The sequence below is a fragment of the Andrena cerasifolii genome, chromosome 5 (genome assembly GCF_050908995.1).
Source record: "Andrena cerasifolii isolate SP2316 chromosome 5, iyAndCera1_principal, whole genome shotgun sequence".
NCBI lineage: Eukaryota > Metazoa > Arthropoda > Insecta > Hymenoptera > Andrenidae > Andrena > Andrena cerasifolii.
The window spans coordinates 12,201,560-12,227,932 of record NC_135122.1 but is presented as its reverse complement, the minus strand read 5'-3'; the positions used below and the strand labels follow the sequence as shown (position 1 = coordinate 12,227,932).

Genomic DNA, 26,373 nt, shown 5'->3' with positions numbered 1-26,373 from the left:
AACTTACTTCTACGCTGAAACATCCGTTCCGTCGAGGCGTGTCACTGGGTAAATATGAATTTCGCTTCGATGCTCGATGCCCGGCGAAATGCGACCAACGAAATTGAATATTTATAATAATCTGTACGCATGAACTGTGCGCAATTACAAAAAAAAAATAAATAAATAAAATTTTCAATAGGTACAAGAATTGCTTATTGTATTCGCATGTCTGTTTAACTGCTGCTTTTTCATATTGTAATACATTTCCAGTTTCACAAGACTTTCACCAGACGCATCTACACAGATAAATCACAAATGCTTCCCTTTACGCGTGTATCGCAACAGATACAAGGCAGAAAACTCTCCACCGTACTATAAAAGCAGGGCATAAAATAATATAATTCAAGTACCACAGAGTTAAAATACCCCTTTCTTAACCACCGAGCCACCACCAAACTGTATCTCGTCAACGGTCTTGAAAAGTTCTGAAAAAACGCCCGACGGCGTCAGGCGTTTTACCTAGTTTCCGTCCCGCGGAGACCGTAATTCCCAATTGTCGCGATAAACGTAGTCCACGGAAGGGCGGCATTACACACCCCCGGCCGGGGTTGTCGCGGACTCGTCGTGAAGTAGGGAATAGTAGTAACAGTAGCAAGCGCGTCAATACGCGGCAAGGGGAGGCACGAGTGTTCGCTGGCGTATCGCTCGTAGCTGACGTTGGAGCGGCCGACTTCCGTCTTCGCCCGCCACCTTATAAAAAGAGGGTAGCTATTGAATTAAAAGGACGGTAGCGAATAAAGCGGCCGGGAGGCTACGCGGGAGCGCGCGTCCCCGAGAGGAAGAGGGTAGCTGATGGGGGTGGAGAGTGGCTGTCGTCGCCCAGCGGGTGAAACGAGGACAGAGGGAAACGTGGAAAAAAAGTTGGAGGAAACGAGAAGGAATCCTCTTCTCTCCTTCGCCCCGTCTGTCCTCCCTTCCTCCCCCCGGCCGCCCCTCGACGCACCCCGCATCCACCGGACGCCGTGCTCACCGGCCATAAAAATAAAATTTCAATAAATCTCCAGTAGGGGGTAAGCTAGTGGGGCATTCAGAGGGCGGGCTACTCGCTCATTGGAGCCGCGTCGGTGGCGGTTACCGCCTACCGCAAAACAGAGACAGCTAGACTACAGTAACCTGGATAGAGTTTACCTCGGATATGGACAGCCCCGCCAACCGCCGTACTCTGTCGGCAGAGCACTGCCACCACCGTTCTTCCAAATTTCTTTCCACCGGCTTTTCTCTCCTCTTCCCTTCACTCCCTTCGTCGTCGGCGATTCGCGTCTTTCCTTCTTCCCCGGCTTCACGACAATTTTCGTCCTCTACCTTTCCTCCCCTAGGCTGCTTCATACGCCCCTCTACCTCGGACAGGTAACCTTCCTCGTAAAGTGCTACCGGAAGTCCGCCGATTTTATCAGCCGCGAATCCGGGGGGCGTTCAAAGGAGGCCTCGATTTTGATAGCGTCCTTTCTCCACCGGTGCTTTCAGGGTTACAGATAAGACCATTAGCACGAGGAGGTTAGCAGACGCGCGTGCAACGAAGACTTACCGATTTACCCTTGGAAGTTCTGCGAGCATATGTATCTCTGCAACGATATTAACATTCAGTCTCTTTATCGTAGTCATCCGCTACCCCAAATCTGTCTTCCGAATTTACCTACCCCAAAATCACCGATCACAGGGTACTCCGTTACCGAACCACGACGATCTTCTAGCCAAACGATGCTCCGTGAGATGCTCGGCGCTCCGTCGCGCGTCGTCTTCAGGCTTCTCAGCGGCTAGCTACGTTCCTGGTGGCGGTGCCGTGTCTGAAGCACAGCAGCGATTTAATATCACGCCCACAAGCCAGGGACAGAAGCGAGAACGACCGAGCGCGAACAACGGGCTAAAAGAGGAGAAGCGTAGGAGGGTGGTTCGCGCCGAGGAGAGAGAAAGAGGGACACCCGCGCCGTGGGCGAAGGTGGGGGAGCTCGGATATGGCAGCCAGGCAGTCCGCTGTTTGCCTTGCTGGGGCACGGGCCGTTTCCTCGGTGAAGTCTCGAGTACGAAGCACTGTCGCGCTAAATCCACGGCTAAATCCACGCTGAATCCACGCTAAATCGTATTTCCTGGTGGTAACATACAGTTCAAGAGGCAACTATTTCGGGGGTGGTTCGCGGTGACACGCGGGTTTCCGGTACCGCGTTCTCTGTGTCGGGGGTTACGCTCCCCTGGAACGGCATGCTCAACAATATCTCCGCTGGCGGTTCCGTACACGGCATATCCGGTAAGTATCGGCCTGAACATGTCGATCGATGGTCAATCTCTGTAGCACCTCCAGCCTTTCATCCCTCTGGGCCGATTTTCTGCCGCGTCTTCTCGTGTGCGCTGATCGAGGGATGAGGGGTTGAACGCGTGGTATTGACACTGAACTCCTACGACGGGGAAGCTTCACTGGTTGTCGTAGGCGCAATTGTTCGCTGTTTGCGAGGACGCGTTGAGGTTTTGATTGGATGTGAGCATGGAAATTAGGGGCGGAGGGGGGGGGGGGGAGTTCTGTGACGATCGAGGGAATTGGAGAAAGATGGATGATCCATTCAGACAGGCCCCTCGTGACATTGGTCCCTCCACAATGTTTGATGTTAGAATATTTAAATTATTGGTGGTAACTGTTGCAACTGCTTACCATTTGGAGGAGGGTGTCGTGCTTCTGGTTGTGTAGGGAATGAGAATGTATCGTGTAAATATGGAAATGGAGGGTGCACAATCTCCTTCGTTCGGTGAATGCATGATAAGAGAGGGCAGAACAGTTTGGAGAGGATGTTTCTTATTGTTTGAAGGTGACAAGTAGTTTGATGGTGCATTGGTAGTTCGTCTGGTAGCGACGGTTGACGTTAAAGCTGACTGGGATGCCGTGTTTTCAAATGTATTCGATCGTATCTAATTTGATTATGAATTATAAGCGTTGATAAATTGGTCGTACCCAACTGCAATTGCTTTTCTAAACTTTTCCAAGCGTGACGTGCACCATTGAAATCTTGTCTTACCTTTACGATCTTCTGGTGAACGTGATCTGATGTTTCACAGGAACCAATAAATAATAATTCAATTACGACTTTATTTTAAGTGAAAACGGAAACGGTAGTTTACGCAAGAGCAACAACATTCTTGGTATCACGGTATTCGTCCCGAAATTGAAACATCGTCGCTAAATGCTTACGCTTCGCGATCATTCTATCTTTTCATACATAACAAATCCCCGAGCGTGAAGATTAAACGAGTAACATTAACTGAAAACGCGGTAATCGCGCAGACAATATGGCAAATCTTCAATTAAAATGTTGTTAATTATGAAAGAACGATTCGTGCAATGTTAACATAAAAATTCGTTAACGCATACGTAACTCTGTGCTCTTTTTTAGCGACATTCTAATTCGCGTGTAATTTTTTATTAACCGATTACATTTGAGGCATTGAGAGCAACAACAGACTAACCCACATTCTTCGCGAGATTGAGTTAGTAGCAATAATGTATTACAATGGACTCTACTAATCGTATAAAATAGGAAAAATTAATTTTTTTTTCAAGGTTGACTTGATTATTTACTTATCACACAAATTTTCAAGGTAGATACAAAATAGACGTTGGCCGTCGGCACGCGTCCCCCTGCTCATCTCTTTCGTAGATTGCAAAGTAATTAAAACTTAATCCATGAGAAATCACAATAGGTATCTGTCGCCAATTTCATCCATACATTGTTTACTGTCTTATATTCCTCTACGTCGGTACATTCACTGCTTATTCTACTGACAAAACGCACAGCTTTGGCTTTGCGCGTTGCTCGTTGTAACGTGTTCTTCCCCCCTCCACAGTTTTACAGAAACTACATTTTGGGTGCATGCAGTATAAAAGTCACTAGTCCAATCGAAAGGGAAGAGTGAGATAAACGAGGGCAAAAACGGGAAAACTTTGCTATAACATCACGTGGGGCGGTGTGGCTGGCCGTTCGCTTCTCTCTCGCTCAAGGAAACCGCTTCTCGAGTTTGATGACCTTAATTACCTCAACACTGATTACATTAGGCGGGAAGTTAAGGAACGATTTAGAGTTTGGATGTTGCTAGTGATAGAAACTGAGGAAGGCCCGACGCGTTCAGCCGATTAAGGAACAATTAACCCTGGATTTTTATCGACCATACACTGGCGCATCGCCACCTTGGATGCATTTCTTCAATGAACGCGATTCCATAAAATTTCTACTTTGAAATATTTCACTTTCCCGACGATCCTGCAGCAGACGGGTCTGGACACTCTCGACGTATTTGATTCTTTTTTTTTTTTGTTAATTTGCTGATCGAGTCGGAGGCACACCGGCGGTTGCAATCCACGGTTCTCGTCGAAGAAACGTGACGGCTCGATGAAGTAATTTCATTACCCGCATTAATTGCAATTTGGTGCAACGTCGATGCACTGAGACAATGCGCCGATCGCGACGTCCGAATATACGCGTCCGTCACAGCGTTTCCATCACAGCGCTTCCGAATCGTAATATGATTTATGAATTTATTAATCGGACGTTTTCGAGCGGGCGTCTGTCAATCACGAACATTTTTTAAACGCCCATCAATGCGGCGCTGAGTGATATTAAATCACCCCTCGGCGTGACGTGTTCTTATAGTTTCGCGCTAAAGTTGATGAAAAAAAAAAAAGGAAAGAAGGACGAATACAATCGATCGGGACGTGGACGCGCTCTCCACGCAGTCTTAGTCATTATCGCTTTAATTCGATTAAAAATATCCGATAATCCCATCGAGCGGAATAGGATTAAACAATCATTCCTCTGGGCTAATAAGAAGCGAAGCACCGCGAAGGAAACGGGAGATTGTATCGCTAATCCTTAGAAAACACCGTGCTCGAACTAGTCATACCCTGTTTATATAAATTTTTATCGGTCCCCGTGCAATTAAGCAAATTAAATTCCCACCCTCCCCCGTCCGCACGATTGATATTCATTTCCTTCTTTTTATACTTTCCGTACTCGAAAGGATCAGCGCGGGTTTATCACCTGTCCGTGCATGGTGAACTGGAAAGGACGCGTGGTCCGCGATTTTTAAATAAAATTCAGGTTTTCCGCGTCAAATTGATCTCAATCGAGGCAAATTGAATCACACGGCTGATGGCGCGCCTCGCATCGCGACAATTCAATTTCACGCGTCCTTTTTTTTTTGTTCTAGCCGGAGCTTTGCGCGGGGTCAAAAATTATTGTAAAATTGATGGAAGAATCTGATATTGATGCCCGTACTCTTTCTCCCCCTTTTTTTTTTGCCAGAGACAAAAAAAACACGATGAAGAGATCAAAGAAACCTACCGAATTTCAGGCGGGAGTGCGAGGGCGCTCATAAATACCGGGTCTCCCAGTAAAATCGAAATAAAATCATCAACAGCCATAAAAGTAAAACGGAAATAAAGACCAGTCATAAAGTTCATTCATACGGAGTTTCCATTGAGTAAACGGCTGCTGCTGCACGGTGGTCGGCCGCCACAGTCGGTATCCGTTCTTAAAGGAACAATGAACACAATGCCAAAAGACTGTCTCTCGACTCTTCTCGCAATCACCTTCCAGCTTGATGACTATTTCAGTTCCGAACTCGCGTTTTCTATTATATACTAAGTAATCGATTTATAGTAGTTTATTACGCCCAGTCTGAGTTCTAAACTATTATCGATTGGTCTATTATCTCCTTGCGCCCCATTTTCCTCTATTTTTGGGCGATTCTACTGTCCAGACAGCCGAAAATAGTTTCGTTCCCATGATTAGATTTAACAGAATAAAATGGAATGTTACTTATACGTATAAATTCCATGAATGAAAGGAGCATGATCGGAAATAAGAGCAATGGAAATGATGTGGCGCAAGGAAAGTTATGGAATGATCGTTAACCGCTCACACAGAAACATGGCGCATCGGTCGATATATTGGTCGAGTGGATATTATATTAACGCATGCACGTGCATCGAAATATTGACTCAATAAAATGCAACGGTTTTTAGGCTCGACATTTGCATAACTTAGCGGAAGGTCAACGGTCGATCTCCCGGGGCATATACGCGGCGCGAAAATTCTGTAACTATTTTCGCGATGATGTCGGTGTCATCGAGATTCCACGCTATTATATAACATTATTATGCATAAGCGGTCGTATTAAACATTTTGAATACGCGGGGACCAGACGCTGGAAATGAATCACTATTAACACCGCGGATTATAAAATATCGATGCAAAACTGCCGGCCCCGTATCAGCGTATTTATGAAACCAATAAAATTCCTTGGTTACTATATTATCGTTCCGCTTGCGGCGCGTGTAAAGCTTCATAACGCTTGACGCATGGTTTGATACTTAATTAACGGCCCCCGAGAAATCGGGCTTGCGGATAAACACCCTGGATTAATCTTCTTCTCCGGAGATTATTAATCGACAGCGTGTAAATTCGTTGTCCATCTTCTTTCGAACTGCTCCGCTCGAAGGGATGAACTTGGAAGTCTGTTATCCAGCTGCAAGGAGATGGAATATTTCAGAAAATCTCTGACTTTACGGTCCTCGGATATGTTCTTCATCCTTACGTGCAAGCAAACCCTCAACCTTGTGACTATTTGGAGACCAGTTGTTCTAGGCCGCGATGCCTCCACTTCCGATCCCTGGATCCCTGGTTCCGTTCGCCAGCGGAGCCGAGAGTCCCTAGATCGTCACGAGGAGTTATAGTTTACCCGATTGCGTAAGCGGCTTTGACAAAGCGCGACGACGCGCGATGGCCGCCGCACGATCACGGGCACCGGCGTGCACACGTTTCCAGCCGTCCACCCACACATTCGTGGAATGGTCTTTGGCCAGCGTGGCGCGGCCACGTGTTCGTGTGTGCATGATACGTGTCTGGATGCGTGTGTTTGCTCGCCTAGAAGCCGGAGGCCGGTGACGATTCTCGCACCTTCGTGCTAAGTGGTCCGTGCTCCCCTCGCCGTCGGCCGGTCAGCTTCTGCTCCTATACAAATTTAAACTACATAGAGCAGAAAAGGGAGTGAGCAAGAGTAGAGGGGTCCCCGCGGCTGGCCCCGGCTACGGGGAAACAGAGGTGAAAGAATGAGAAAGGAGGTGGAAACTGTAATGGCACGGTCTTTTTTTTGCGCGTTTCGCGTTCGCAGGAGCGAAGGATCTTCATGTGCAGGACCTAAAGAGGCACGAGAAGTTGGACGGCGTGCTGGGAGTGAATTTGGGCACCGGCTTGTCCGCCGGCGGTGGCCTTACGCTTCATCAGGAATTAATCATGACCATGCCTGTCACGGGTAAGCGTTTTACGGTGCTCGCATGCTCCCGTTTCCTTTTCCTTTTTTGGATGTGACGTACGATATTCATCCATAAATTCTGACTTATTATTTATTCTCCGACCGAAGGAGCGCATTCGTTGCTTGATCTTGCGATAGAATGTCGCGAGCATTCGCAGAACATTGCCTGATTCTAAGTAGAACGCGTCACGCTGCGGCGACGGAGCTTGTCTGGCCAACACAGGCTTGTACTACTGCGAGCTCGCGTCTCCATCGTCGCCAAACCGTAACTCAATTAGGCAAACAAACTCGATGAGAAACAAAGGATCGACGGGTCGTATTCGTGTTGCAGGGAATGCGGGAGGGATGGGTCAGGGCGATGACAAGCCTGCCAAGCAGAAAAGACATCGGACAAGATTTACACCAGCCCAGTTGAACGAGCTGGAGAGGTGTTTCAATAGAACGCACTATCCAGACATTTTCCTCAGGGAGGAGCTCGCCGTGAAGATTGGCCTCACAGAAAGTCGAGTTCAGGTAAGTGATATCGATAAATGTTAATTGTATACGAAGGTAACGACCTTTATCTGCCTGTCACATCGATCGCGATATGGTAGAACTGAACGAATCCGTATTTGCTGAAGCAGCTAGTCTTTTTATCGTTCTGGTGATATCTTCATTTTACTTGTAAATTGACCAAGTGCTTTTCGGACACTGAATTAAAATGAGTGCTGTATATATTCGCGAACGTACGTCCGCCGGAATTCCCACAATGCGGGCGACGAGAGGTGCGTTTAATAGGCATAACAAGATGGCAACGCGGGTGTCTCGAAATCAATTTCACCGGCCTACAGTGGCTTTTCGGATTAAAGTGAAACTTGGAGTAGCGCTAAGCCTTCACCCCACGGGGTCTCGAATTTTGGTGAACTCCAGCTTGCCACGGGGTAACCGCAAAACTTTCCGAAATCTTTCCCCACCTCTCTCCAAACCAAATTCAAAGATCATACGAATAGTCGCAGAACACTGTCCAATTCTCGACACCGGAATACTATTATTATCGCGTTTCATTGGACACACCTTCGCTTATTACATCTCCACTGTATTAATCGCAATTGAAACTTGCCAGAAATGTGAAGGAAGGTACAAGTAACCGATAATCGTGTCAGAATGCAAGAATTTGCAGATGTGCACAGTATTAAATAACAAGTCATCGATCGCCGCTGCAAAGCGGTAATTGATAAAGCCGATACTCATCTTGACCAAGGGGGTAGTTTACGCCGTTCCCCTCCGCCATCGACGGGGCTTTTTTAAGTCTCCGGGGCACGTCTAGAAAAACGAAGCTAATAGAAATTCATGAAAATTTTATTCGCAACTTGGAAGCGTCAGTCAAGCCAGGCGTCGCGCTGCATATCAAGCAGTTCCGCTCGTCTCCTTTCCCGCCTCGTCACACACGTGCAAAACCGGCACGTATGCATCGCTCTTGCACAGAATTCTTCAACATACAGTTGCCACGCACTTAGCGCGACTATTACCAGAGAATTTGTCAACCCTCGAACAACTTAATCCCGAAGTTCCTACGGTTCGGCGATCAAGTCGCGACGCGTGCACTTTGTCCAAATATCTCCGCGCGGAAACATCCGACACAGTTTGCTCTATTGAATCCGCAAACCAATCGTGTGTAGCTCCGTATAGGGGATTTTTTTATCGCCGACCAATTTTTCACACTCCCCGGTGAGATCAAACTTTCATCCATCTCTTTTTCGGACCACTCGATCGCATACATTATTTCCTCCCACAACACCTTGTATAGAGGTATAGATACACGTTACGATTCCTAATCGTCCCCATTTGGAGTATCCCCAGGCGACTTTTATGGAACGTCTTGCAGCTGAATTCAAACATCGGCCGCAATTATTGAAAAAGAAAGGGAATCGTCGGGCAGGAATGAACGGGGATGCTCGTCGATGCGAGAGAGAATTCCGCAAAGCCAGTTTACGGGGCCGTTCGACGCAGGTAGACGCGCTTGAAGAGTGTAACGCGTATAGGCGGCTGGACGAGCGGAGAAAGGAGGAAGAGGGACCCGTTTGGGGGTGGCTGGTCGCCTAATTGAAAGAGGTTTTCCGTGGGCGAGGGTAGACATCAGAGCGAACGAAGCGTTTCCAAGGAAACCCGGCGGCGGGCACCCGCGTGGAGAGGGACTCAGGCACCAATGGGGCTTCCAGGGAAAGGCGCCGGCGCCCAGCGTCGCTATACTATCGAGCGTCGCTATCAAAGATTTCTTGCCTCGCCATGGCGGACCCATTGCTGAATATTTTCAGGAGGGACGAGCCACCCCCGCGGTTCTTTCGCACGGTACCGTGCACACGTGGCTCGCGTGCCTCCTGAGTGCACTCGTGTCCACGGGGGTGCAGGTGATTACCTGTCGCTATAGGGATTCTGGAGTGTTCGGACTCGATAGATTTCTGAACTAAGTACAAGTAAATGGTCGCTGGTTAAAAAAAAACTTTCTGCATTTAGATTCAGCAGATTCGTCTCGCTGATTAACCAGTCCTTTTTATTTAAAAAAAAAACCGTACCCTCTGTCCAACGCAGAGAGTTTCACTGGAACAATAGGCAAAAGGCCCGATGCAATATTTACAGCGTTCGACGCGCGGGTGTGTAGAATTAATTGCAGAAAAAAAGTGCCGAGAAAATACTCACCTCGCTAACCAAAAGAGCCAATAGACGCAGATTCGCAGCGTTCCAGAGCCCATTGCGAAAATAATCAAACGATTCGGGGGAAAATCGGAAAACGCTGGCGCTCGCTATTAAATTATACTTCCGACCGGTTAATTGGGGATACCAAGAATCGGCGGAGAAACGTTTCGCTGATAAAGTTCTCTGCATTCGCCGGGCGGAACGTACCGGTGGAGGTTTTTAATCGGACGGTGAAGCAGCAGCGAGGCTTCGAAATTGATCAGCCGAGGCGGATAGCACGGCGGGTAAAAATTACCCGGGCTCGTAGAAGAGGCCGGCACGGGATGGCGCGAAACGTTTCTGATTACCAACAAAATACTTGAAATAGTATAATGAAATATTACGATTCATCGATCCCTTGTAATTTATCAACTACTCGAAAAGAGATGTAATTGCCGCTCCGTCTCTAATTGACGTTAATTAACAACTATTATATTGCTTGCACGGTGCACGCATCGTTGGCAACTGCTTTACAATCAACAATTACTTGAGCGCGGGCATCGCGCAGCCGATACCAGAATTATGCGAGGCATTTAATTACGCGTTAACGTAATAACGATTTCAATTGCGCCACTCGTTTATCGTGGCCGAGCGGCCAGCTCCGGGGCCTGGTCCGTCTGAGATACGCAACGGGCGTAATTTTTTATCGCGATAATCAGATATTTAATGGAGGCGAACCGGTGCCCCTCTATCACGTTCGAAATAGCTCTCAATCAGCCGAAATAAAATAATCAAAAGCCCGCCGACTTCATCGGTGAAAAATTCACGCGCCTCCACGCTCACCTTTCACTCCGTTTCATTAGATGTAATGGATATAATGAATTTTACATTAGGCCAATTCTTATTACTTCAAATAAAATATAAATACCCTCTGTTTATCTTTATATATTTTTCACTCCCTACGCTCGTTCGTCTTCCGCGTGTAGGTACTGGACGAGCGAGAAAACGGGAAGAGAGCAACTCTCGTGATTCGGTTCGTTAGCTCTGTCGGAACGTCATAGAAAGGGTGCCACAACTATCGAATAACGCTGTGAGTTGTGATAGTGAAACTCGCGAGACGCTTCCGACGACGATCATATTCAAGGGAGGCCACAAGTCGAACGGAAAGCATCTGCGGATCTATTATGCACGCGACATTATTCCACTACTACGTTCAGTAAAACACCCTCGTCGATTTTAGCCAAGTACATCGAGAACCACCCTGCGCGCATCTCTTCATCCAGCAACTTACTGTTTGTCACACCGACTAATAAAATCGTTGCCCGTTAGTAGGTATGCACCGCGGGCAAAACAAAAATGCAGCCACGCCGACAAAACCCGGCGATATTCGGAAATTGTTGGTCGCAAAACGGCGATTCGAGGGCCATAAATAATTTCCCGTGGCTCGCGCGGCATGGTGAAAAAAATCTCTCTCTTTTTTTTCCCACCCTCTGCATCCCCCCTCGAAATCCGCGCAGCAGCCAATGCAGGGGTCAATGGCTCGTTTTTGCGCGCGGTCGGTCTCGTTCGCGACCGGCGATTTTAGAAACGGACCGAGCCCCGCTGGCTCCTTACCGTCAATCATTTCTAGAATATTAATTAACCGGCTCTCGATGCTTCGAATAAAGCTCAATCATCCCCGCCGGTCGGGAGGCGGCGCGCGTGCGTCCAGATCAGAAGCTTTTTTCAGCCGGACATTTATTGCAATGCCGACAGTCTATTTTCGGGGGACATGAATCGGCGCTTTACAGTTTTAATTACGCGTATTTTAATCCGCCCAGGAGACATTTTCTGTTTCCGAGCGTGCACCGACGCCGACGCCCGCCGCTATGGAACGAGCTTTATTAGACCTGCACAGGGCCGATTTAAATTTAATCATAATGAAGAGGCGATTAAAATTGCAATCGTCCACGGAATAGAACCCATAGCGGCGGGCAGTTAACGTCTGCTAACAGGCATTTAACTTAACTGCCTCAGGTAACTGGTCGTTTCTAGGCTGAAGGGTCCTTTCCGATTACTACTGCCCGGAAATTTTATGGGGCACCGACCTTCCGTCGATGGCCACGGCCTGTATGAAAGCTTGGGCGAGAGGCTAAAAAAAAGGGAGGAGAAAGGCTGGAGGTGTCGAGGGGGAGGAACGTTGTCTCTTCGAGCCACCCTATTGCATTGCGCGTCGCCCGTTCCCTGCACCTCTGTTGCCCGTTATCTGTCGTGATCTTCCTGGAAACGTGAATTAATACCACTAATGGATGCGGCCTCGGGCGAAAAGAGAAATGGCACAGTTTATGAACCTGAGTTTCCAGTTTTATGACACGCCGGGGAAGTGATAAAGATCGTGTACATGGATGCATGAAAGACTGCTCAATTCCTTGGAATGGTTCCGTATACAGGGGTATAAGGAATACTTGCGGTTCTAACGGACAGATTTTGTGAGCGTATAGAGATATTGGAGATGAGAAGAATTCCTGTAAATGGGTGTTTGTGTTTGCTTAGTTGTGTAGATGCGGTGGCGATTGTTGCGCGATTTGCAATCGTATTTGGAGAGCAATTGGTGATCGGTATAGAATTTCGGGGATTACGTTTCGAATAATCGACCCTTGAATCTGTGTCTACGGCTCCCAACACCGCATTTCGACTGCTGAAAGTCACATATGCCGTCCTGGGAGACGGTCCACCGCGGCGAATGTTGGGTATTGCTTTCAAAGTATCCCACGGGAGCTGGACGAATGGCGCGGTGTCATTCGACCATCCTCTGGGACAAACAAGTGACTGCACCGAGGGGTAAATGTAGTTCGTTATTGTCTTGTCCTGAGAAATGGGAAATGGTTTCAGTGTTCGCTCGAAAAGTTGGAAATCCTCGTGGCGCTTGCAGCTGGACCTTCTTGATCTCTCGCTCGGAAACTTACATCCACGTTCTCGTGCGATTTCCCACGGAATCTGCTTCGGGATGATAAAATTCCCGCTCCCGTCATTGTTCTGCGATCTTTTTTTTTCATCCCTCGACGAAACAATTCGTTCGATTAATCTTTCTCGACCCGCTGGAAAAAAATACGGAAAATAAAATAAAAACTCGCGCGGAGGGCTAATATGGAATTATGGCTTCGCATTGGCGTGCATTGAATCAAGCATCGAAAGCCCGCTGTATGATCGATATGCAATATCCATCCGCAAAATTTCGCCCCGCAAACTATCACTGATCATTTACGTGGGATGCGTCCAGGGTATAACTAGACACGTGTACGGGGCAATCGAGTGTTTTACGACGGTGCATCAAACACACACGCGTCAAGCTTCGCCTGCAGCGCGAATCACTCTCGATCACGGTTCTGTCTCGTGTGTTAAATCACTGGTCACGTCGTTTCTGGGACCGTAAACGCGTACGAATGTCATCGAACGAATATCGAATATGAGCCCGTGCACCGAGACGCGCGTAAAAAAAAAAAATAAATCAACGTCCTGCGGGGGAGAGAATAAGAATACACGGACGTACAAAACATTAGCCCGATATTAGACGTGAAATGTGGCTCGATGGATCGCATCGATGCCCTTCACGTATATCATCAGATTATGAGCGACAAGAATTCAAGTCAAGTGAAAGTATAGTCTTAAAATAGCGGCGTTTAATTACTTGTAGATAAGAATCACTTTCATTGAAGATTTCTTACAGATGCATATTAGGGGCAGATTAATGAAGCTGTTGATATTTTTTATCACTGACTTCTGTCTAAACTTCTAACCACCCCCGTTATGAAAACTTGCTCACCCTCGCTACTCGATCGCCAAGAAAATGGTGCTATAACGGACCTCGAATTGGAGGAAACGTCTGAATGAAACAGTAACAGTTCAAAGGGAACGAGGTTCCGCCAGCTACCCCAACGTGACAAACGCTTCAGCCCTACGCGACCTCGACGAAGATTCAACGCGTCTGCTATGCAGCAGCCTATGCATTTTAAGGGAGGGGTGATTTTTAATGCCGTATAAATATGCATAGACCGCGATATTAGCTCTTACGTGTCGCCAGCCGAAAAATATCACGCCGGGTACCCAGCGCACACCAGCGTACACCCGTGCAGAGGAGCGGACGCGCGAACACGCGCGGAGAAAAGCATCCCCGTGTACGCGTGCTGTGGCTAGGTGTGGAGGAGAACGTGGGGGTTCTCAATGGATAAACTATGTCGCGGCGATGACCCCAGGGAGTATCATCTAACGCCCATTTTGTTATGACGTCTACCAGCCCTGAATAATTTCACACCCGCGAAAATGCACAACTGTTTCCGAGGGGATGAAACCGATCGCTAGCGGGTCACCCCATGGACCCCGAATCTCAATTTTCACGCTACGGTTTTGGCTATTCGATGGCAGGCTCTTACTACGTCCAGGGAGCGAATCAGGAAGAAGCTAATCAATCGTCTAAATGTTCGAGGATGCTTGAATGTGCACGAGGTGGGGGCTGAAAGATTTTGGTTGGAACGAAGGCGTTTCATTCGAGGCAATTGATAGATCGTTTTCCAGTAACGGTACGACCCTGTACGGATCTTTTGCGATCGCACTTACCGCGGTGGATAAATCCAGCTCCACGAGCAATTCGAGCTAATTTGACGACAGGCATCCGAAGCCAACGATATTGCGTCCGTGAAATAATAATAAAGTATAAATGGATCAAGTTTACGGTTCGCCGCGCATGCGGGGGCTGCGAGTGTGCATTTTATCGGCGGTTCCGCGACTTTTATGAAGTTCCCCGTGCTATAGAGGGGAACGTGCATCCTTCTTTCTGCAACTTTGCGGTACTGGCTTTAAACCATTCGAGAGAAGTTTCCCTGAAACACTCTGGGAGACGTGTCATTTGTCGTAATAGCAAATTCATTTAACTTATCACGGAGGGAAGAGTGTTACGGTGGGACAACGAAACTTTGAATTATACGTCGAGCGTTTTACAGGGTAATATCAAATGAAGCTTATGAGAGTGTTGCGCGCCGATAGGACGCTGGATACGCGCGGAGTGAGGTGTGAGAAAAAAAAGGTTAATTTAAAATCGGTGTAGTATGGAGCTTCGAGGGTGATCCTCGAATTTTAATTCCACGTGACGTTAGATCACGACGACCCACTAATGGCCCAACGAAAATGTCCCTCCTGACGACGTAACGGGGCATGAAACGGTAGGTGGTCCGGGTAATGCGTCTTGCCACCCTCGGACAGCAGCCTGGCCACCGTCATCAATCAGGCCCGCATCGCGCAAACTTATGTAGTATTTATTTTCATTAAATATTAGCCGGCTTTCTCGCCCCGCGACGCAGAGAAAAAACCGCTGCTACTTCAAGCTGTTGATAAAGGTATCCTAGAAACAATCGCCCGGTGAGAGTTACGAAAACATGTATTTCGATTAACTCTCATCGGGCACGCCAACCGTGCACTCTCGAAGTTCAAATTTCACGGGGATTTCCGCGAAATAATGCAAACAGGAAATTTACAGTTATCACTGTTATCAGTGCGGGGGTAATTGGTTATTTTGTAATGAACCATTTTATAACCGTTACTCGGTTCAACTTCAAATGGATTTGATTAATCCCAACGCGTTTGAAATACCGAAAGGGGGGGGAGACATCGATTGCTTCGGAACGATGGCGACGTTATTTAAAATTCAGCGTCTCCCGTACTGCCGGGCTCGTGATTGTACTATTCTACTTTCGGCGACGCACTTGCTGTTGCAGGGGAGTAGGGCTTCGTGTAGCCGTCTCCACTGTCGTGGAGGGAAATCTAACCTCCGAGGGATAAAGGTGCCCGGAGGACGATGAATTAAGTTTTCATCGCGAAAACGTTTCTCACCCGCCCACGTCTCGTGGAAAGTCTCGAAAGAGAAACGTTATCCCGCTTCGTGGCGATTCCAGGCATTTTTCCGCGAAGTGAGTCGAACTATTCTTCAATGGCGTGCTGAAAGCTACTTCTATATATCTTGGGGTCTTGGGCAGATCCCGCCGCTTGCCTTGATGGCAAGCTCAATTTATATCAGCGCCCGTTGAAACCCCCTTTACGAGGTCTCGCCGCCACCTCCATCCCCTAAACCTCGCCCTAACCTTTAGGCCACCCCTGTCTTGCCTGGCCGAGCCTTGCTTCTTGCTGTCTGCGGACCCGTCGAGACCCCGAAGACTCTTTTCCCGAGTTAAACTAAGCTATTCGCGATTGGCACTGGGAAAGAGAAAGAAACACGCTCGCGATTCCGAAGCCTCTTTCCTCCCCTTCCCTCTTTTCAGTCCCTTCCGTCGCAACCGCTTAAAATATTACTGCAGTGAGCTATGCTCGACTCGGAAAGAAAATAATTAATGTTTGAACTTTCATGCAACGTGTGTTTAGAAATTAATTCGCGTCAGGTGGACGGCGACTTTGCGTCACGCGAATTTCAATCGTGCTATTGGCTCTACAAATCGAATAAACTTCAGTCAAAAGAAACCCTTGATTATACGAGGATGCGACTAAATATTAGCCGCTGACATGCCTGTCTAAATGTATGATATTCGTGCTGATACCTCGCAAATTCCCATCGATAATGCATTATGAATCTTGCAAGGAAAAATTATATTCTCGCGCATCAATCTCTTAAGACTTCTGTACGAGTTTCAGATTTAGGTAATCGTTTATGCAAATTCAATGTCAGTTTCCGCGGATTGATCCACCTATAGTACCAGCAGTACGGGAACAAGATCCCAATGAATTGTTTAGTGCTTTAGAAACATATGCATCTACTTTTGTTTTCGAAAACTGTCATGACCTCATGAATATGCAATAACAGCTGGGAATACGGTCAATTAGTAATAGGAATTCTCTTACGCGTGTAGGAGCATGAAATACTATTTTCAGATAGCGTTGTCGATCGTATGTTTCGATTTTGCGGTCGGCCCCAGTCATCATCGCGACTGATGCTGATTATCCGAGAGCATTTACGCTCGCTTCCACCCTCGCCGTGATTCCAGGTGCTTCCTGGGAACAGCTGCCGCGGCGCACGCGCCTCTACAACGACGATACGGTGATTGATCAATTTTTAAAAAGCAATGTTCCTAATTGACCCTCCGTCCCATCTCGGACTGAGGCTTTATACCCACGAAAGGCATCAGTCTAGCCCGCGTTAGTCATCGAAAGGTGTGTTCCGTAGTTCGATCCAGCCGGTTGGGCCCTTTACCTTTCGAATGCCTTCCAATCCGTTCGTCGGCAAATCCATTGAGCCCGGCAAACCGCACTGACGGACGCTTCTCCCTTAACAATATTTCATTCAACGCACACTAGTGCCTTGGTTTGATAATTACGCCATCATAGTGACATTTGAGGGGAACTATCAATTACTCTTTCAATGGCGCCATTTCGCGATTTTTAAGATGAATGAATTTAATGAACGGTAATCTATCGATCACCGGAGGTATGCAATTACCGCGGGAACGTTCGTGCAAATCACCTTTGTCCGTGTGTCATCATAGAGAACGATAGTTTCATTCCTGTCATAGCGCGGGCCATATCGTGATATTTGTAATTAACGTAATTTCGTAGGAATCCATGAGCATTGGTGATCATCGAGGCGCGTGTGCTTTACATAAACGCGGACCGAATCGACCAGCATTATTAACGAAGGTGTGACATTATTTGACGGCTACTGAAACTCGTCTTGAATGAAACTGGGGTAAAAGATCGTTGTCAAATTGCGGGCGCGGGGTACTGTACGTAGCTTCCGAAACGAAGACACTGGGACTGCAGCCGCAAGCGATCTCGAGTCTACGAAATGCGAATGAATTTGAATATCCCGAAGGAACGATACATCTGGGACAATCGAGGCGTCCGACTCGTTGAAATGGGCATGGGTAAAGCCATCAGCCCATCGTCATTCGACGCGCAGCTCCCGATATCGCGTCCAGCAGACGAAAGCTCTCATTTCGCGTGCAGTTATTTCGTAACAGGCGTCATTAGCATTCACCTGCGTTAATTAACGGAAGTTCTGCCGTACGTGTATGCAGGCTGCATCACAGCCACCGGGATGGAGGAGGGAGTGCACGTGATAATGCGCGATGTATGCCTCGACAGTCCCTTGTGCTTTTTCCCATTTCTGGCTTGTATCGTCGATGCTCACGTGGCGTGTAACAGCGAATTATCCACGGGCTTTTAGCTGTAGCTCCGCCGTAGCTGTACCGTGAAATCGGCGCCAACCACACCCACGAATGCCGCAAGAAGCATTGACATCATAGGAAGCCGATAGGGATCGAACAACTGGGGAGAACAGATTCTGCATATTCTCCGGGCAGCCGTGCGCGTCGCGAGTGCACCGCAGTGTTCTCATCCAAGTGTAAGGATCCGATCGTTTCGCTTGAAACGAAGGAATCGGTTGGACGATTAATTATCGCTGACAAATGTTGCACCGACCGGTGATCTATATTTATACGTATATCGATTCGATTCCAGCGCACTTAACACAACCCACCACTAATGCCATTCTCTCGTCGCGAGCGTTCATCCTTGAGAGGCAACAGACGTGCCAGATGTTCCTAAGCTTCTCCAAATGAAATCAGATATCCCATGATAATAATCGTCGAACAGACAGAACGTTTCTGCGGGCTGAGGGATGGTGTCGTGGAACAAATCACGTTCGATGCGATAGGTTCCTCCCTGACTCTGAATCTTCTTTCCCTGAAGCAATTCGAGCAGCCCACGCATCTTGAACAGTATGATCATAGATCTATGCCTCGGATGACTTTTCAAAGCCCGACTTTGGCTAAAAACCTCTCCAAGTACACAAGGACGACCCCAGCAAGAGGCCAGCAACAGCAGCTTTCGGTCCCTTCGAACTTATTGTTAGTAGTGGCTCATAATAAACCGCCTTCGCTCGTAGAAATCCGACGATCGCTTTCTGGCGATACCTGGAGTACACCGGAGCGTGTAAATCCCATATATCCAATTAGATTCGTATAATCCCTGCATGTTAGCAGAGGGTGTCTCCACCCCTCGAGCCTGCCCGACTGTCTCGTTCCTGCCCGGCCCCGGAAGCAGCGCACGGTTTCCGTTGCCCTCGCGGCTACGTGCGCGTCGCGTCGCGTCGGCGGCGCAAGCGCGCATCGCGCTCTAATGCTAAAGTACTAATTTATGGGCACATATGAGATGGCTATAGCGCGCTTTGCCGCGCCACGAAAGGGACTGTAGCCCGTTGGAGCAGGGCGGACGGGGGTGGCTGGTGGGAGGGATGTAGGACGAGGGTATATCGGAGGAACACAGGGGTGGGCTTTGCATGCGATATCAATAAATCAAGTCCCCGGGACCCTGGCAGCTTAGGGGGCCACTACGTGGCCAGAATCAACAGCTCATAACGTCGGCTAATAGCTACTCGCCGTGGGGTCGAAGATATTGTCGTAACACCCAGGGACATCTTAACGTCTTCTGCCGAATTTGCTTTTCCCCCGACCGTGGAAAAAAAGTCTCTCCGGCGCTAACGGTAACGACGAATCATTACGTTCGCCGGTTTTTAGGTGCGATGCTTTGATCTTTTCTGATGCTTTGGCCTCGGTGTGATCTGTATTGTTTGACAGTTGAATCTGAGAGGATTGTATGAACTTTCGGGATACCCGAACTCAATAGAACATGGGTGCTTTCTGGCTGTTTCAACCGACCGAAACTTTCCAGGTGTGGTTTCAAAATCGCCGGGCGAAATGGAAGAAACGGAAGAAGTCTGCGCCAGTGTTCCGGTCCCCAGGCACGTTGCTGCCCTCGCACGCTGGTTTGCCTCCGTTCGGGATGAGTTCTGATCTCTGCGGTGCTGGAATGTTTCATGGACCTGCCGAAAGATGGGGAATGGGAACAGGTCGGGTGTCAACGTTTCTTACCATTTGCATATGTCAATGAGCCGAATTACCTGAAAGAGAAGCAGCTGAACACTCGCAAGTGGCCAATAGAGAGATATCCTGGCATATCTTTATCGCATCCTAAACGATTCTGTAAAGTATCACATCGGTCCCGTGTCTCTGATAAAATGCGGTATTACGTTCTCAAAGACGAAGGGTGGACGAGCCACCGTGCCAAGGTTATTTCAACGCAACAAATTGCTCGATTTTATGTTAATCATGTTCAATTCCTCGCGTCATCCCCCGTATACGTATTCTTATTATCAGCGTTTCGTGCACAGCTAGGAGAGGGACAAGCTTTCTTACACAGCTGTAGACAATATCTCGACAGTGCTCTCTTTCTAATTTAATCTCGCGTGTTCACCGACCGGGACAGTTTAAATTATCTGCATATATTATCAGGTCTATAACCATTCGGCGACCCGCAATATTGTTTCTTTCTCCTTTCTGTCGCGCGCTCTTGATCGAATCCCCGGCCAACATCCCGCGACGAGCCACCTCGAGCTGCCTTTTAATCTAAACCACTTGTGTTACAGGTCTTGGACAATTGGGGCAGGGAGGCATGGGAATGGGCGGTTTTGGGCAAAGTTTAGGGCAACTTGGTCAACAGAGCACGGGTAGCCTAGGCTCGAGCTTGGGGCTTGGTAATTCCGGGCTCCCGATCAGCAGTCCATCGCAGACCGTCTATCAAGCCAGTTACGGCCTGAATTCCCTTGGTAAGTTAATCCCGCGCACGGATTAACGTTGATTAAACTATTAATGAGTAATAATATTCAAGTTGTCGATTGCGTCTCCCTCCTGTCGAGCGTGACAACTGTTCTCACACACTGTGTCACTCCGCGATTAAGTGTAGAGAAATGTGCAGCTGATCCTTCCTAAATGCCTACAATTTACGCTCTTCTGAATCCGCATTATGATAACGCATAAAATATGCAGACTTTGCCGCGTTAGCCTTCCAAAATACGATTCGGGCACGACACTGGCCGCGAGCGGATCTTTTAGGAGAGGAATATTTCGCATCCCGTGGAATAGGATCGAATATTAACGCGGCGGGCAAACGCAGACGCTTATAGGCGGTTCGATAATCGTCTTGCCAAACTTTTCGACCGTGGTCCTCCGAAAAAGGTGACGCGCAAACAGTATCGAGGAACTCGGTACCTCTTTGACGAAGTCGTTAAACGTTACGGTGCATTATCGCTCGAAGGGGTTATGCGCCTGCATGTAAGGAATTTGAGACAGAAACATAAACTCCGTCCTCTTGTCTGTTTACGCAGGCAAACCTCGAGCCCGGTCTCGCACCTAGGTGCGAGATCTTTCGCTGTATGTTTACCATAACATCCCGATGCAACCTGTCTTGGTTGAGTTACGCTTCTTCATCCTTATCCGGGGACCTTGTCCCTTCGGAGCTGCCTCGGAAGACCAGGCCTGTGTGAAATTCTTTGTCTCACGAAATTCTGTCCGTCGCGCGATCTCACTCTCGGGACACATTCACGGATGATAACCGTTCAACCGTTCTGACAAGATCCAGATCCGAAGTTCAGTGGTCTGCTACCTTTTTTGCTCAATCTGTAATTGAAAGAGAAGGAAAACGGTCCAAGAGATTCAGAGTATACGGGGGAACTTGTTAATTTTAAGGTTTCAGCTCGTTGACTTCCTTCTGTTCAATCCTTTTTCGCGAAATCTGCTTCGAGTCGCGAAATGGACTCGGCTTAAAATCCTCTGATACGTAGCAACCGTTTGAAATGCTGTTCTAAGCTAGTCTTAGAAGAAAGCCAAATGTAAAGGAAGAGGTAATCAAAGTATCAATAATCCGTTAAAGGAATTCTCCTCTGATCAGTGTCTTTCTCACTTAGCCGTTTCTATATCCGTTCAATAACTCATATTTAAAAACATTCCGCCGTCGGCGAGTGCATATTGACACGCATAAATGGATTAACTCGGACGGATATACCTGCACCGTCATTCCCCGAGGTCAACAACACCTAAGATCGGTTTTTTACGTCATAGAACTTTCAGTGGACCAGCGTTCAATTCCATTGGCTTTTGAATTTCATCCGTTTCGTACGTTCGCCTGGGAGTGTTTAATTATATTGGCGTTTCCTAAGCGTCTGGCGGTTAATTGAAAAGCAGTGTCTATAATAAAAAGTGGAGGGAATTATAAATAGACGTGGAAGGGTCGTTAAAAAAAGGGACGTTCAATGCCGGGCAGGATTATTTTGTGAAAATGATCAGTACAATTCGTGACACAGTTTCCTTTCCGTTCCTAAACCTCTGATAGGTTTATAACGTTTCTGAGACATCGCGCGAAAAACGAACTCGTTTCTCATTCATTTTCACTCTCAACCACGAGCAACGAGAAGAGCCGAGCATGCGATTAGAAGTTTGAAAAGCAACGAACGTCGACGATTCGACTGTGAATCGACATAGAGAGCCGCCGGTGCTCGCGCGAAAGGCAATCGGATAGGAGCGTATGGCGAAACTGGCTTTAGGTGTAGCACAGTTTCACAATGTACGGCACTAATGTGAGCGTGTCTCAAACGCGAACACGTACCTGTGTACACACGTAACACGTACAAGGTGTCAATTATCACGTATTATCGCCGCGAGCCAGGTAGCGACCACGGAAAGGAGAAAAATCGCCGTTCCACAGCCGCGATTTACCTGTCCGTGTGGTTCGTGTGGACTCGGTTTAAGGTAGACGCCAATACTCCCGAGGCCTGGCCTCAGTCAGTTATCTGCTTTTACTCGCCGGTAATGCCTAGGGCAAACACCTTTTAGAGAAGCGTCTTATTTTTCGGTTTTCGATGATGATTAGCATCGAACGGTAGCCGCGGCCATGGTTCGCCCGGTTTCCAAGTCGATTACGGAGCTCGATTTTGTTTATCCACCGGTCGGCAGAAACCAGCGTCTATGAGGTGTAAATTAACGTGTCTGAAAATGCCCGATTTCCAAGTCGCCCGCGACCCCACGGTACTGCTTTTGAAATCGGGACACGCCAACGAACTGGCCCCGCAGACGTTCAGCTTACCTTTCCTATTAATCAGGCTACTAACTAGACATGTCTGAATATGCAAGTACGTACATACCCGGTTGCGCGATATAAGATTTCATAAAGCCTGCGCGGGAGAAGCTTGGGTTCCACGGGAGCCGCTGAGAATCCGAGATGGTAGTAGGACTCAGCCAAGAAACGCCGTAAAATCACGTACATCGATGCCATTAGTTATTCCATTCTTCCGTAGGGCTCGCTAAAAGGGGCGAGCCCCGTAGTCCTCGGCAAACTTGGTGCTTTCGCCGCGATACCGCCATAAAAAGATCCCTTTTCCCTGTTGTCTCACGTCGGAGGCCACCAACGTGGCGCAGGAACAGGCGGAAACGACTTTACGACACCCGGTAGCGAGCACCCCACGCACTTTGTGAGCCTACCGTATTAATATCTCCTGCGAAGAAAGGAAACAACGTTCTCCCGCGCACCTGCGGTATCGCGCCTGTGAATTGCCCTTTCGCTACCTGGCCCTGTCCAGGCTTTCGGTGCTCGGCTAAGAACAATGTTCCATCAACCATAATAGAACCGAGGTTTCTGCGACCAATTTTCATCTTCGTAGCAAAGTATGAGCTTTCGATACACGAAGGATTACATCCACCCCACGAATTATTCCTCCGATCTTAGTTAGCAAGAACCTGGGAATTTTCAGGAACAAAGACTCACAAGCTTGTTGGAAATTTCAGGGGGCGTGCACGTGTCAGCGTCTCGGGGTTCGCCGCCGGTGGGATCCAGCGTGGGTGGTGGCCAGGGTGGGCTAGGCTCGGCCTTGAACTGCGGCCAGGGCTCGCCAGGGACGACTTCTGGCAGCGGAGGCGGCGGTGGTGGTGTCTCCTGCGTGGCGGCCGACGTGAACGCGACCGAGGTATCGGATTGGAGAGGCGCCCACAGCATCGCGGCGCTCAGGCGTCGCGCCTCGGACGCGTCCCAGCAGTACAGCCCGCAGCCACCGCCGCCACCCGCAGGACCACCCCAGTACGCCCACGACATGGAGTACAATTCCGTTTACTGATGTGCTTCGGATTTCGCCGGTGTTAGACTCTACGAGGATAAGTTCCATCGGGGAAACGTTTAAGGGCTAGGGTAAGCCCACCCCTTCGTGAGCAGCGGTTCCAAGCAGTCGACGCGCAGGGTAGCGAATCGAAGTAACGCATGGCAGGAATACCACGGCTGTTCGATCGTGGCTGACCAGCGGGGTGCTTTCTAGAAACGAGCGCGTTCGATACACCCCGTGCAAACCTCCACTTTCAGCGATTTCAACGATGGACGGCGTCGCGGCACGCGACTCTGTCTGTCGAGGTGTCTTCAGTTATGCTTCGCGGAAGAGAAAGAAGATTGACGGAGGATTGTATAGCCACATCCATGCAAGAACCTGCCCGGTCTTGATTTCAATGATGTCGCAATTTGGCTCGCGTTTCACTGAACTGCGCAAGAGATTCGCCATTGGCAGCAGCTGACTAACAACAAGTTCCGGAGATGGTAGAGGAAGCTACAGTAACAACGAATTTTTGTCGGTCTCTATAGTCGTAACGGAGAATGCGTACTTCTACTGCTGGAAGAGTGAATGTTCCGTCTCTGGTGGACGGTGCGTCGGAGTCGCAGAGGGGAGTAAGATAAATGCAAAATTTTTATCAGCTTCAGCGAGTGTAACGCTAACGAACTATCTACTTAACCATGTTGAAGTACGTTTATTCCTTCAACGGTACGTGTGATCGTGAAAGTCCCAGCAGCAAGGAAAATGCAGTGAACCTTTAGACTGAATGAAAGTAAACCCATGAACGTTACAGCAGCTTCTCGGGCACGAAACGGTATTGGCGTTATCGACGTCTTGAAGAGGATTCGCGTCGGATCGAAGCTGTGCCACACTGAGAAACCGCTGTGGTTACTTCACGTACATATACAATATTAACTTTAATCACCGATGCTCGTCGGACGATCTGCTACGTTCCATGTATCTCTGTCATTTCAATTGCAGATTCGTAGCTTCCATGAGCGCACCATGGGTGCACGGAAATGATTCTTCTCGTGGTACCAGTGCGTTATGATCGCGCTCTATGTTTATTCCGCCCATTTCATTGCGAATTAATTGCGTTTGAAATCCAAATGAAACTACCTGTTGCCGTTTTACATCGCATCTGATTTTTCTCTGTAACAACAGTCGGCGGTTCGGAGGTTTACTTAAGTGAAATACAAAACTTGTTTTAGCCGCTGCACGGTGTAACGAAAAGTATACGACAAGTTATCATAGTATTATGTATGGCATTGTAAATATAGGACAAGAAGTGACGTGACAGATATTATCGACTATGGTTATTACTATTAAGTTTTGCAGACGATGATAAGGCCGGTTACCTTTGCTCGGTTATTTAATAATGTTTCGTGCGCGGTTCGCAATTCACTCGCTCCCGAAAATGGCACGATTCGATTTCGTTCGCGGTTCCTTTCGGCAAAGCCTATTCGCAAGTAAACCAAAATCGACATCACGTTACCATAATTTCCTGTAAACTTGCTCTAAATGTGCTTGATATAGTCGGCCAAGCGCAATCATCCACGAACCTGTCCAACGATCGTACTGAGTTTTAAAGGTGAAATCAGAAGTATAAATTAAATCGCGAAGGAAAAGGAGCTAGTCTTTCTTTGATCAGCTTCGTAATCGGGGCACGGTCTGGATCGATTCTCGGGGCAGTGGAATCGAGTAAATCCTTCCGAAGAGAAGCGCGACGGTGTGCATCGAACGAGTAATCTCACTCGCCTCGAGGTTGCCAGTCTTTGGCTGCGCTTCCCGCGGAAAGGAACGGTACTTTGTGCAATTAAAACGCGAGATAGCACCTCCGTATATCGCATTCCTAAATAACGCTCGTCTAGAACGCTATAAATATAGATTGTTCTGTTGTTGTACACCTGGGGCGTAAGTTTTGTAAATAGAGTATACGTCTAATAATAATAATGATAATTAAATATTGTAAGCGAACACGGTATCCCCATTACGAACGAACGAGTATACTTGGACATTGTGATATTTTCGGCCCGCTGTTCCCCCCATTTTTCCCTCCCCAACCCTCCCCGCCCCGCCCCCAAAAAAGAACAGCGGCGAGCTGTGCGCACGATATTGCAAGAGATATAACTGAGGACGCGGTAAACAGTATAGTGATCGCGAGCGACGACGAAATGTCGGATTATTCTAGTTACGAATTTATAGTAGTCTTAGGTAAAAAGTTAGCGGTAAAATATGAAACTAACGGATATACAGTTGTCAGTGTATTACTACGAAACGTATACGATTTTTAATGTACAAAAAAAACACAATATATATGTATACATAGCCGAGAGGTGACGATGTCTTTTCCTCGGAATTTCATCCTGCTGGTGCGATTTTGTGTTCGGGATGAAATAATTTATACTCCAGCCGACTTCGATCGTTTTTCTTCTTTCGCTCTTCGT

At 48.0% G+C, this 26,373-nt stretch overlaps 1 protein-coding gene across 3 annotated transcripts; it reads left to right on the top strand.

The window, feature by feature from the left end:
- The first annotated feature begins 2,017 nt into the window (after nucleotides 1-2,017).
- Otp (orthopedia homeobox) lies at nucleotides 2,018-26,001 on the top strand. Of its 3 annotated transcripts, none has more exons than XM_076811738.1 (6): nucleotides 2,018-2,284; nucleotides 7,195-7,335; nucleotides 7,667-7,848; nucleotides 19,675-19,852; nucleotides 20,429-20,608; nucleotides 23,619-26,001. In XM_076811738.1, exons 1-6 carry the CDS (start codon nucleotides 2,239-2,241, stop codon nucleotides 23,942-23,944), a joined length of 1,053 nt encoding a protein of 350 aa, XP_076667853.1. In that variant the 5' UTR covers nucleotides 2,018-2,238; the 3' UTR covers nucleotides 23,945-26,001. The 3 variants fall into 3 exon arrangements, with proteins under 3 accessions (XP_076667853.1, XP_076667854.1, XP_076667856.1); XM_076811741.1 differs by lacking the exon at nucleotides 2,018-2,284 and adding an exon at nucleotides 7,069-7,124; XM_076811739.1 differs by lacking the exon at nucleotides 7,195-7,335.
- Nucleotides 26,002-26,373: the final 372 nt, after the last annotated feature.

What these genes read in the sequence shown, in the direction of transcription:
- Otp (XM_076811738.1), top strand. Translation starts at nt 2,239, where the DNA reads ATGCTCAACAATATCTCCGCTGGCGGTTCCGTACACGGCATATCCG. An exon ending in TTCCGTACACGGCATATCCG is followed by an intron (nt 2,285 to 7,194) that starts GTAAGTATCGGC and finishes TCGCGTTCGCAG; the next exon opens with GAGCGAAGGATCTTCATGTG. An exon ending in TTACGGCCTGAATTCCCTTG is followed by an intron (nt 20,609 to 23,618) that starts GTAAGTTAATCC and finishes TGGAAATTTCAG; the next exon opens with GGGGCGTGCACGTGTCAGCG.